Source organism: Lathamus discolor, chromosome 9 (assembly GCF_037157495.1).
Source record: "Lathamus discolor isolate bLatDis1 chromosome 9, bLatDis1.hap1, whole genome shotgun sequence".
NCBI lineage: Eukaryota > Metazoa > Chordata > Aves > Psittaciformes > Psittacidae > Lathamus > Lathamus discolor.
In genome coordinates, this window is record NC_088892.1 from 16,252,488 (window position 1) to 16,266,417 (window position 13,930).

The 13,930-nt window shown below is 36.1% G+C and overlaps 1 protein-coding gene across 2 annotated transcripts in view; it reads right to left on the reverse strand.

Moving 5' to 3' along the window:
• Positions 1-5,654: 5,654 nt before the first annotated feature.
• LOC136019375 (rab proteins geranylgeranyltransferase component A 2-like) overlaps positions 5,655-13,930 on the reverse strand; it is a 67,259-nt gene continuing 58,983 nt past the window's right edge. For both annotated transcript variants that reach the window (XM_065689523.1, XM_065689522.1), the window contains exons 14-15: positions 12,301-12,467; positions 5,655-7,781 (exon numbers count right to left, since the gene is read on the reverse strand). In XM_065689523.1, coding sequence (XP_065545595.1) covers positions 7,575-7,781; positions 12,301-12,467 — 374 coding nt within the window. In that variant the 3' untranslated portion in view covers positions 5,655-7,574. The remainder of the gene's footprint in view (positions 7,782-12,300; positions 12,468-13,930) is intronic.

Genomic DNA, 13,930 nt, shown 5'->3' on the forward strand with positions numbered 1-13,930 from the left:
AACTACTAAACCAAGTTTGTTGAGGAAATCAGTGCCAGAGCCAAAACCCATATCCATTTCTCTTGAATCCCAAGTTGACACATTATCCATTGCTGGTTGTTACTCTTCATTTCAGTAATGCTTCGTCCCTCCTTTATTACACCCGTGCACATACTTGCATTTTCAGACACCACTTCAGAGATGACATTGGAACAGGCCATGTAAAAATATTTGATGCAAACCAAATTTTTAACTGTACTCCATGCAGCATGCATTTCAAGTTCTACCTTAGCAGAGCTCAATATGTCCTTACAATATAACTGAGGGGCTGTTAGCTCACATTTTCATTTTAGATTCAGACTTAGAGTCTGGAAAGTAATCTAAGGTTTCCTGGCCTAATACTTCTATGGAAAGGAAATGCAAGCATCATGTACAAGTCACCAAAGTAAGCTATTTTATGATGGCTTCCTTACTAGTAGATAGCATTTTTGTTATTTTTCATAAGAGCTTTTTTTTCCCCCTCTCTTGGAGCTGTATGATGTAATAATGAACACACCATTCCTTAAGTTAGGTTTAGGTATTATTTCAGCATCCAAATATGGAGCAGGAAAATATCATATGACTTAGCTAATAAAACACTGTAATAGTAATACAGTGGCTTTGCTCTGAATAATCCACAGTCTAAGAATTATTCCCTGACGGTACTTAGCCAAAGCTTATGCAAATTTTTGCACAGGAAAAAAAGGGCTAAATTCATCGGATAATTTTTTACAACACAGGAATCAACCATGACTTGCAGTGACTTTCACGCTACCGAGAAGTTCCCAGAGCAGAGAAATGTTTTGTTACATTGGTCTGACAGCTGGTCTCTCATCATGATTAAATGGCTTTCCCCCGGGTGAGCTCCAGGAATATGCTCGAGTTTGAAACAGACTAGATTCAGAATTCCACACTGGCCATTAAGAGTTTCTTATGTACACAGAGTCTAAACCATAGCCCAGGAGTGTTTGGATTTGTGATTTTTTGTTTGCTTTTTAGAGAGAAGACTCCTGTAAGTTACAGACTTGAGCTGCCACCAAGGTGTCCGCCAGTAATCAAAATACTTGTTCCTCAGTCTGGACCTTCAACTCAGATACAGAATACAAGCTTACCAACAACCACCACACTGGTTTTATGGCTTGTGAACTAGGCCTTGAGGTATCAATGAACTGCAGTCTGGCATGACATTATCCAGAGGTTTTACCATTGTGCCCATATGACTTACTAACCTAACAGCTTCAGAACTGAGACAACAATCACTTCCAACAGCAAAGCATTTCTTAGTCCTGCTCCATCCTTAGAGCAAAAGAAAAGGAATGAGAAAACTACCAGTACTCAACTAGAGAACAAGCTTCCTGAAGTAGGAGCAGCAAAAAGCAGCTGTCCAAGCCAAAGCCACATCAGCCTTGGTGAGGCCGCATCTGGAATATTGCGTCCAGTTCTGGGCCCCTCTGTTCAAGAAGGACAGGGAATTGCTTGAAGGAGTCCAGCGCAGAGCCACAAAGATGATTAAGGGAGTGGAACATCTCCCTTATGAGGAGAGGCTGAGGGAGCTGGGTCTCTTTAGCTTGCAAAAGAGGAGACTGAGGGGTGACCTCATCAATGTTTACAAATATGTGAAGGGTAGGTGTCAGGATGATGGAGCTAGGCTTTTTTCAGTGATATCCAGTGATAGGACAAGGGGCAATGGGTGTAAACTGGAACATAGGAAGTTCCACGTTAACATCAGGAAGAACTTCTTTACTGTAAGAGTGACAGAGCACTGGAACAGGTTGCCCAGGGGGGTTGTGGAGTCTCCTACACTGGAGATATTCAAGGCCTGCCTGGACAAGTTCCTGTGTGATGTACTGTAGGTTACCCTGCTCTTGCAGGGGGGTTGGACTAGATGATCTTTTTAGGTCCCTTCCAACCCTTGGGATTCTGTGATTCTGTGATTTACCACACCCCGGTGGTGATTGCTATCATGTCACCTCAGAAGAGAAGCCTCCTCTGTTTGAGAGGACAGACGGAGTGTCCACAGCCTTTGTATGCCCCACTTACTAAAATCTTAACCATAGGGAATGGAGGAACAGCACTAAAACCTTCTTCAGCTACCCAAATGTATTATAAATTATGAGGTGGCACTTCCGAAGGAAGTGTAAGATCCTGAAAATCTGTATCTAAAAATGTGTGTGTTCTGAGATTTCCTAAAAATCAGCAGTATCTGTATTAACAGCCCAACCTTCTTGCACCATGCATTTTATGGTAACCAAAAGATTGCACTGTCACTAAGAAATTATTTTAGTTCTACCTGATGCTTGAATCTTTTCGAATAACCCCCCCCAAACTGACAGGTAATGCGAAAAACTAAAATCAGGTGAAGAAATATACTACTGAATTCAGTATACTGGCCAGTTATAAAACCTGCAACAGCTTTTCGCCAAGATTGAGAAGACACCTACATATAACTGCCACTTGAGCAGCGTTATACACACTGGGAGTCAACCATTGTCTATGCAACCATTGTTTAGTCAAATACATCTGGGTCTTGATATAGACTCAGGTTGATGCCTTCCATCTTTTCTGTCAATGTATGCAAGTAGTGTAAAATACACGGTCTGCTAGAAATGTGACAGGAAGAGTCTATCTCCTCTGATCAGAACTCTCATACAGTCAAAGGCTGCGTCTTCCTGATACTTCACTGTCAACTTTCTGAATCTCAAATGTCATTCAGATTTACAACATTCCTGCCTGGTTCTCCATTCAGATTGTGAAGAATCATTCACGTCTACAAACAGGAACTGGCAGCATGTAAAAAAACATAATGGTGGAACTGCTAATAAGCTCTATTTCCACCAAAAAACTAATTTTTATTTGCTAGGTATGAGGCTGATGACATGAATCCAACACGGCTGACCACTACCTATGACTTACCTTTACAGCTGAAATTATCCTTCTGTTGTAACTTTCATCACGTTAAATAAGTTCTTCTTGAAACCATACACACCAAACTTAAGATTCCCATCTGATTATTGAAGTAACCTTACTATTAAATTGGGTTGCAATAGATGAACATATTATACCAGTGTCTCAAACTTCCAGTGTCACAACTACTTCTACACCTTACGAGAAATACTTCGCATTACTACTTACCCAAGAAATGCAAGCAACTGCCCTGCCACCACAACTCTCCCACTTATTTTTGACAGTTTTGGTAGCAGCAGGTAATTCTAACTTTTGGACATTCTACAGTGGTTGATTTCTGCAAAAGTTTAAATTATAAACTTTTATGAGTTACTTATTTTGCCATAAAACATACATTCATATATTCACCTGCACAAAACTAATGCATACCATTTGAAAAAAAATCTGTTATGAATTGTACACACATACAGAAAAATCAATTAATTTTCATTATGTGATCTCAGTAAACTGCTCCCTTACGTGGAAAATTAGCAACTGCACTAATTGCAGTCACAGAATTCTAAGAAGAAATAAGAAAGGGCATCAACAGCAGACAACCCACCAAGAGTGTTTTGGTAATTCATGGGTGAAGACAACATACATTACTGCAGAAAAGCTAGGAGAGATCTTTGGAGCAGTTCAGAACAGTTCTGACACCAGATTTTGTATTTTATACAGGGATGACGTGCTACTGATATACAATTGTCAGATAAGTGAAAACCTAAAATGTACTGGAGACGATTATATTAAAGATCCACAGAAGTAATTGACTGAGCAACAAAATAAAGAGTGGATAAACATACCCACAGATAAACAAAAAAGTAACACTCATACTGTAAAGTCCTCAGTGCATATGCCAGGTATTACTCCATTTACATGTTATTCCACTCTTGGTTAACCTGTTGTTGCCTCATTCCAAAATGTACATACGTAGTTTTTCCCAAAGTCCATAAACTGTCAGAAACCATGTAGAAATCTCACATAGCAAAAGTGGAAATAAAATTGCATGAATTAGTTGATCTCAGAGTATGAAAGTTATGACAAACAGCCCTCATTTTCTCCTCCCACTACTTCAGCTATTTCCATTTGTTTGTCTGTTTCTTCTTTCTTCTTTCCACCACCCGAGGAAAGTAGGCAGTTCACATGTTTTCCCACTCCAAGCCTGGAAAAGGGTTGAGGAAATTAATTTTATCCTTTTAACAGATGAAATTATGGATTGTAAGTGACCTAGTCTCTTACTGTGTGAAAACAGTATTTTAATACTTCTGACTTGCCATTAACCAATACATTACTAGCAAATTGTTCTTGAAATTAAGAACATTAAGAACACGTTGCTGATGTAAAAAGATTTGGAAAGAGATGGGCCTAAAATACAATGAGATCCAAAGCAAAAGAGCCATGCAACCTCCTGAATACAGAATGGGAAATTGATACCAGCTACAAAAAGAGAATTGAGAAGATTTGGAGGTGTACAGAAAATATAAAATACAATATAAATGATAAAAGCCCAGGAAATTCCCTAAGTCCCCTTCAGAGCATTTCACTGAAACGGCACAAAGCACATACTCCATCACATTTCCATACAGGATGTTTCTGAATCAGCAAGTCTAACATGAAGATATTTTTTTCAGGGGTCAATTTTCCCATTGATGCAAGGAGGATTTACACATGCAAGTCCCATTAACATTAATAGGAGTTACCTACATAAATCCCCCTGCAATGATAGGAGAAAAGACCCCATAGTCTGCAAGGATCTAAGTTCTAATGATTACCTGTCAAATGGGCCTAAGCATCATCATCACCAGAAAAAAGCAGACGTAGCAGCTTCATGGCTGAAAATACTTCCAAAGGAACAGTAACTAATTGCAGTCGTACAGATAAGGCAATACAACTACAGAAGGGAAAATGGCATAAAATTGGCTGTTTGCATATTAAGGGTTAATGCAATTAAGCAACTTAAAAAGAAAGCACTCATTAAAAAAGGAATTCAAACATATCAAAGGGCTCCTTAGGAAAAAAAAAAAGGTGTGAATATTGTATGAGCTCCAAGGTGCTTGAAGGATAATACAGCTACTTGTTTAAAAATTCAATTAACCTTATCTTTCTTTAACTTGATTTATTAATAATCCTACAGATAAATTGCCAGTTTTTAAAAAGTCATGTTATCTTTTGAATACATCCTGTATGACAAGCCTTAAAAACTACTTCAAATAAGCCTAACCCTCACTTTGTATGCTTAAACTATTTAAAAGCAAGAACAAAATGCAGTTCAGTGGAAGATTTCTGTAAAATGCAAGATCAACAATCTTTTCTACTGCTACTGCAAGTGAGCTATTGGGTACTCAAGTACCATAAGAAAACATTTTATGTTTTCATTCACCATACGAACGAGACATGAAAACAGTTTTTAAGCAATCAATGTAGTGTAAAGTCACAGTCTACAACTTGTAGATTATTCCATCTTATCTAAAATCAGATTTGCAGTATTTCCAAACTTCGCTTCACATGGACACGAAGCAATGAGATGCTACTTTATATAAACTTCCTAACTAACATAAACATACTATCACCCATGTAAATTTCAATCTTATTACAGATGTCAACACTATGAAAGTAGACAACAGAATTATTGGGAAATCTCAGCTAACAAATGAACTGCTTCTCTTGTGTAATTGAAAGAAAACACAAGAAAATCTGCTTGCAAGCAAACCTTTAATTTTCATCAAACAATTTCCCTGTAAACACAGAAGATGAAAAATTCAACTATGATCCCTATTACTGAAAGACAAACAGGGACAAGGTCCTCCCCTTAGTTCTTTTACAGATCTGTAGATGTTAAATACAATTACCATATACTCATGCTTTCCAATACATGTAAAAATTACAGCTAAATGAAGAGGCAGTCTGCTTATTACTATGTATAAATAACTGCTCAATCACAAGCATCCAAAGATAACTGTTGTTTAACATTGGAAACATTTCAACCACATATATTTCTGAGGACTTTGGGATTATACACACAATGGTACCTATCCAGTAAACAACAACTGCAAACACTAATAAACCAAGTTTTGAAATGCAAACCGGACAATGTATTATGATGCAAGACAAAGTGAAGGTAACAGGATCAGTTATGCTGTAAAAAAAAATAAATAAATTAACCCTTATGGCATGAAGCCATTTTAAAGGCAAGCACATGCACCACGAAACCGTACAAAAGCCTGGATGTGTCAAGTTCAGGCAGTGCTGAATATTCATTGTTCAACAGCATTTTCTAATTACGTACAGTATTTAAGCACTGCTAGAACTAGAGCTAAGTTAATGAAGAAGTTTAAACCCTGACTCATCAAAAATCACTTCTCTCTTTATTTTGATACACTACTCATCTATTGGGTGTACATTTTATGGTAAAGATTTAAGTAAATTCTAAATGTTTTTTAGCATCTGAATGTCTAATTTCAAGCATTGTTCAGAAGTGCAAGTTTATCACGGTCACTTACAACAGCCTTCTCAATTTGTAATTTTTCATACAAACGGCTTATAAATATTTCAATAAATTTTATTGTATAAATGCTTTATAATTTATCATTACAAAACACATCATTTACAGCTACCACACTAATTTTAATTCTATTAACCAGGATCAGTACAATCCTTTGGAATCATCAGTTGAACCTTCTCCCTGCTACAAAACCCCTCAATTAACCATCACCTAAACTTCTCAGACATCATACTTCAAAAAACTAACTACTGCCTTGTTAAAGGCCCAAACACTGCAACAAATCCAGGGGGACTAACAGCAGGTACACTCCATTTATGATTTTACATTTTGCTGGGAATTCTAGCATGAAGTTTTAATTGTGCTATTTTCCTGACTACAGTAAATTAAGTCACTAGTGACAATGCGTGATCCATTAAGTCTTATTGAACAAAAATAAAACTCAAATGTAAAATATTTTCACGTGAGGAACATCTATTGGGTTGTATTTGCTTCTGAATTATGGCATCAGTTTTAAAACTATACAAAAATTTTTCATTATACAAATTAAACATGACATCTATTACGTATTCTAAACCTACTCCAGAACTGTCAATATTATTGCCTGTAAGTTCCATTCATAAAACCGCTTTGAAGAACATATTGTGAAGCTCACCTTCCACTGTGTCATTAGCACTGATCCAATGACTTTTAGTAGAACTTTGATATGTTGTATCACAAGATCATCATCTGACTGGTAAACAAACTTGCACAATTTTTCTTTTGATTAGTTTCAAATTGTTCACTTTTAAAAAAGATGGAGGGTTCCTTCCAAGATGTAAAATGAAAAGAAATTATCTCAACAAATCATGAATCCTATTTCAACATTTTAAATTCAAATGCTTTGTTCTATGTTTTCTGTTTAGCTACAAACACCCCTGGATATGGTGGACCTGCTTAGAAATGTCTCAGCTATCAATGAAGCTATCTGATGAAGAAAGATTATTCAAGCTAAGGAAAGTAAGGCAATTGCAATAATACAGCTATGGGGTTTTCAAACCTCTTTTTCTTACCCTTCCTCCCTTACATTCTAGTTTGGGTCAACCTCCTCTTCTACTAAGAGAACACTGTCAATTCATTCTTCATTATCTTCCTTCTTAACAGCAGTACTACCCCCACTACTGCTTTCCTCAGTTGAGGATTCAGGTTTTGTCTCTGGCGAATTACTGAATCCAGACTCTTCTGGTGCAATCTCATCTTCATCATAAATAATATCTTCTGGATTCGGTGGTGGTGGACAAAATTCCTCTGTAGGAAACATTTCGTGGAAAATGGTCTCGGCCTATTCCGAAAAAAAAAAAAAGCATGTAAGAAACCTTGAAATGTAATACCTTGTAGCAATATTTTACAGATACTTAAGATTAATCTCTGTTCTTTCAAATCCACAGTGATTTAATATTTCAGCAGTATTGTAAACACAAGGAAATCCATTCCTTCTTGCAGCACACGAAAAAAGAAAAAGCCATCATCTTTTCACATCATTCTACCACAAAAATCACAGCATAGGGCTTTTTAAAAAAATCCTGCTCATTCTACATTGTATTGAGAACAAAGAAGATTTTGTTTGCAAACAAAATGATCTTCTGCACTTCAAAAATATCCCTAGCTGCAGTCAAAAGCAAAGCATGGGAAAGATCCTGTCTCTTTTCCAGAGAGAAGAACACATTTCACATAACGAGCAAAACCAGGAAACTGTTAATCAATACAACCTACATTGTACCTATGTGGGTTTCCCTCATAAAAAATACAGAAAAAATTCTATTTCCGTTTTTGTGAACAGCTCATATGTGCCTCAGTGGCAAGTTATTCTCATCCAGTGGAATATGATCACTGAATATAGGTGCATATTTGTATACATTTATAGTTTACTCAAAAAAAAAGTCTATTGTTTCAACATGTCTGTAAACCCGTGTGCCCAAATAGTGCCTTTCCAAAAGGAACAGTATAAGCAACTTCTATTTAGATAAAAAGACAGCTCCTCTTAAGATATAGCTCAAAGATTTGATTTACAATGCCAGTTACTCTTCATGCCATCGAGGTTTAGAAATTAAGTACACACAAAAAGTCAAGCTTTTGACCACTGTAATGAAAGACATCAAAAAGAAACATGTTCTAGATAACATCAGGGTAGCTGTTGTAAAAGACTAGAACTAAAAAAATCTGGGAGAAAAAGAACCAAAATAATATGATCTCAGAATTCTTGAGAACCAGACACTGCATAAAAACAAAGGAGGCAAGAAAAAAAATCCTTTAAAAACCCACAAGAACGCAAGGAGCTTTGTTAACCGGTGTTAGAGTTTCACATGGTCTTGTGCAAATAACTTACCTGTGAGCTTATCTTAAAAAGACAAAAGAAAAAGGCAAGCTAGAGACACTGAGGAATTGATTTACGGAATGCACTTCACATTTCCATAAAGGTTTTGTTTTCTCAAGTCCTTAAGCTTCTAAGGCAAACAGAGACAACTGCTGCAGATCACAGCTGTTTGGGGTTTCTAAAAAGGCAAAGGAATATTGACTCAATTTTATCTATTCAGTAAACTATGCCTGAAAGCTGACCTGTGACAAGAGCTCCCTCATAAGGAAGAATGCATTTAATCTTTATATTCATACTGCTACCAGACACTGCCCTGAAAAAGCTGACAGTAGGGTAGGCTAATGCTAACTGCAAAAGCTGATTACATGATGAAGATTCCTGGACAAGAGGGAATTGTTTTCAGCTTAATACATCATTGAGCATGTGCCAAACAGCTTTCTGTGATAACTGCCCACTGTATTTGTATCATAACAGCACGTGGATGTACAGCTCCATTCTTAACTGCTTGAATGACTCTGTCTACTTTCAGTTCAATTTAATTTTTCATTCTGCTTCCTAAATTTCACTATCCCACTCCAATTTAAACCTGTCTAAAACTATTTATATTAGTATATGAAAAAATATATAAATTTAAGAATCTATGCTCTATTTAAAAAATACAGTTTTGCAATTTGGAAACCTTGTCTAGTAAGTTTAGGAGGCAAGGGGGTAAAAATATCCTACAGAAAGTTTACAAAACTTGCTTTCTGAAGGTAAGAGAAAAAACTTTTAATTTCACATCTGCACTTGCTTATTTTTGGAGTTTCAAGCACTACTGTTACATTTAATAGAATACTGAAGACAGGTATCATATTTTGCACTAAATATACTGCAAATGAGAGCAAATAAGAGCAAACATTTTCTATGCAGTTATTAACAATTATTCACTCTCCAATTGGTCAGTCCAAAAATGGTCATATCATTATGAGGTTGAACATGAAAACAAGTTCTCAGAATGTTCTGTGGGACATCATTAACATTGATTGTAACTGAACAATTTAATGCTATAGAGTGCTTTCAGGTCTAAAATTTTTTACATTAACCTTATCCAGCTGAAGTAATGCAGAATAACCAATAATAATTTAACAGCTCCTTCATTGTAACACTTTGACACTCATTGTAGCTAATTAAGTTAGCAAACAGTTCCTGCAATATTTAGTAGTTAAGTGTACCAGCTTTCAAGAGTCTATCTTTGAAATCAGCATTAAGACATACGCATGTAAAGCACCTGCACAGGATACTCTAATAGCTGCCTGAAGTTGAATAAAAGTACATGTTGTTACTGTTTTACTGTACCCCAGCTACGCAACTTGATGGTGTGTAGACAAGCTATATGAGCAGAGCAACTTTTTGAGAGAATACTACCAAACTAACAGTAGTTTGAAATACAACACACTTGAGTAACTCTGAAATCTTTCCAGATACAGAAAGAAACCCCATGAACAGGTTAAAGGACAAATATCGGTATGACAATTTTTATGCTTCCTCTTATAAACATAAAGATGCCTCAGAAACCTGAAATACCTGCGAGGACACATCGTACTTTGGAACATAATAATTCATGTCTGATTGTAGCAGTGAAAAAACAGAAAACTAAAGCCAGATGCTTTACTTGATCTTACACACAGAATTTAAAGAAATCATAAGTGGCACATCATATTTTATTTAGCCTATCCCTAGGGTGAGTAAATGCAGACATTAGAATTAATTCAATATTATACTAGGAATTTAACACTAAATTAAAATAAAACAATAATTAAGTCATTTGTGTACTGAGCTGTAGATGGGTAATTGTCTGTAAAAGTTGTGGTGTCTTTCCTTCTAAATAACGTATCTTTAATACAGTCACACAGCATGATGTACAGAAGCTAGTGATACTAACAGTAATGAAAACAAATCATGGGAAGTAACATTAAAACAGTAAACACAGAATTGATTTCAGAAATTAGATTCAATTTTCCAAGCTATCTTCAAGACTAACACACATAGTGGGTGGTTTGAATCTGTCTCACTGATGGTCAACAGATTTAACACAAAGGCTAACTACAGCACCTAGAATATTTAAACACAGCTTGATCTATAATACCATTACTCATTGGTAAGAAAAAGAGCTCTTCAGGTACAGAAAGCTGAATGCTAGAAAAGGTGGCTATGAAAAAAATCAGAATAAGGCTGGGCTTTAAGTGTATTTAAACAGCCTTTAGCTTGCACTGTTTTAAATAATAATAGTTAAAAAAAAATAATCTGAGAAAAGAACTAATTTACAATTTAAAACTGCTACCATAATAATTGTCTTGTATTATTTTTGTTTTTACAGTTTTTCATCCTCTTGGGAGGCAAATTATTGCCTTGTAAAGCAAAATGAAGTGTACTATTAGCCCTTAATTATACTGTTCTGACCCTGCAGTTCAGGCTATGTTAGTCTTTGCACTTTAAAATCTTATTTTTAAGAGGTTTATGACTTGGTCATAAAAAAATCCTACAACTGGTTAGAAAATAGCATGCGCATTCTCTGCACATGGCCATTAAAAATCTACAGCTTTAAAAATAACTAGCACCCGTTAATTCTACCAAGATTTAAGTGTACTCAGCACTGAAATCACCCTGACATCACAGTAACTGCAGTGGTAGATTTGCCTAGGAATTTATACATCCCATATCTCTGAATGGAAGAGAAAAGAAGCATCTCTTATGTTGCACAAGTCACAATCTGTTTATTTGCATGATCTTGTCTTCTGCTCAGCAGTAGTGGGGAAGGCCAAAAGGTGAGATAGGAAGTTGTGAATTTCTACGTACACCTACTGGTGTCTCCACATATTCTGCTGATTGCCAATACAGAAGGTGGTTATTTCAGTTTTGTTTAGGGAGCTTTTACTCTTCATCTCCAATTTCAAAGCACTAGTAGTTTGTCTTAAATTGAGTACTGGTATGGTATGCCTATCACTAGGCAAGTTACAAGCGGTTCTCAGTTCAGGATTGCAGTTGGCGGGAACTAGATACGTAGGTAGCCAAATACTGAGAACCAACAATCATAACTGATTGAGATTTGGTGCCAAATACTATTTCAAGGTCACGAATAGAATGACATTCCCCCTCAATTCCTCCAGAGACACAGTTACACCATATTTTTTTAATATGATGGTATTAAAGCAAAGAGAAGGTAAATCAGGCCAGAGAGATTCAAGTACCAGAGTAGTAATTATGCTGGATTTTTTTCCCCAAAAAGTTTTAGGTTTGTGACTATGTCCTGCGGCTATTAAACTTATCTGATCGTCCTTCCAACTTGAACTCTAGATAGGCTTCTAGAAAGCCTATTCTAGATAGGCTATTCTAGAAAGCAGAATAACCTGAACAACAGCAGACTGCACTGGACTTCCTTAGGTCTTTCAAGTTCTGTGCAAGTTCTGTGACAAAAAAACCCAGATCTATTTAACAAAAAACCACAAACCTGTTTAACAGCACAGTCATTTCCTAAAGCAGAGTCTGGTCCAGAACAGACATAAACATTGGAGGGTAAGCCATCGTATGACTTCTTTTCAACTCCTGAAGAATCTCTCATGTTGAAGTACACTGCCCAGAGCACTCCGGGTTTTTCCAGTTCTTCATTTTCAGTCTCTGGGGAAAAAAAAAACCCAGAACAAAAAAAGTGTTTCAAATAATCAATGTTCATGACGGCTGCCTCATCCCTAGCAGTGTTCAAGGCCAGGCTGGATGTGGCTTGGAGCAACCTGCTCTAGTGGAAGGTGTCCCTACCCGTGGCAAAGAAGTTGGAACTGGATGAGCTTTAAGGTCCCTTCCAATCCAAACTATTCTCTGATTCTATCTGTAATAAGGGAAATATGTAATCTAGCATTCTAAAAGTCAATTTATTAACATTGAATTATTGTAATTTTTTTTTCTTAATAAACCCAATTAATTTTACTTTCCAATCTTTTCTGAGGTACTCTTTCATCATACTTGTCCTTTACAACCACAGGTATGTAAACTCTACTTATTTTGTACACACTATGCTGTATAAGAACCAACCATCACATGAAAGCATATTACCAAGAAATTTGGTCTAAATTTAACGTCCTTCCACTTGACATTATCTAGTTTACTCTGGATAAATTCCGTGAGCATATGATAGTCTGAACAAGTCCTCCACTGGCTGTCTCAACTTGAAGCTACATGCAAAGGCATTTCTAATGTTTAACTTTTTCCTCCTTCATTTAAGCTTAACTTCATATGGAAATGCTTAACAGACCTTTGTAAGCTTTAAGACTGAGAGTCTTGAAGCCAATCTAGGAAAGTAACTAATGCTTACAGTTTAAATAAATGAACTTCTAAAGAAAAATCCACAAAGAACACCTCTCCCCCAAATTAACTGCAGATAAATAATTACTAAAACCCAGAAGTACTCTATTTGAGATGCACGATACGCAGTATTGAGAATCTTTAAATGGTGGAAATACTGCTAAGTGAAAATAAAGAATTAATTTCTTTATCTATGCTTACTGAGGGCTTACACTGTGCTACAATACTTATTAAGAATACAAAATTATCATTAACTACATCTTGATGTTTATCATTTGTACTTTCTTGCAGTTACTTAGCACATTCATATAACCCCTCTGTACGCAGGTAGAAAACCCTCTGGGAAGATGAAGGTCACTTTTTAGAAGTGCAGAATGCAATGGAGGAATACACAATATAGATTTTTAGCTTAATAGGTACTATTTGTTTGGCATATTTGCTGTTCCCTTTTTGATGTTTTACCTCCTCTAAAACAAATGAAGCTTGTAAAAGACCTTGTGAGATTTACTTCTTTCCAATGAAGAAACTTCTAGATAACAATGGCATTCAAACCCGTATTTTAAAGCAGTTGAATTAGGAAAAAAGAGACAAATTGATGCTATTCCTTCAGCATCTTTTTATAACTGTCAAATACTTAAAAAAAATAGGTGCTAACCACACTGAACAGTTTGAAATATAAATTAAATTCATCAGCCTGTGAAAGTCTGAGCCTTAATACAGGGCAAGATGCTCTTTAATATATTTAAAAGTTCACATTGCTCATAAAAGTTACTTCTTCCTCA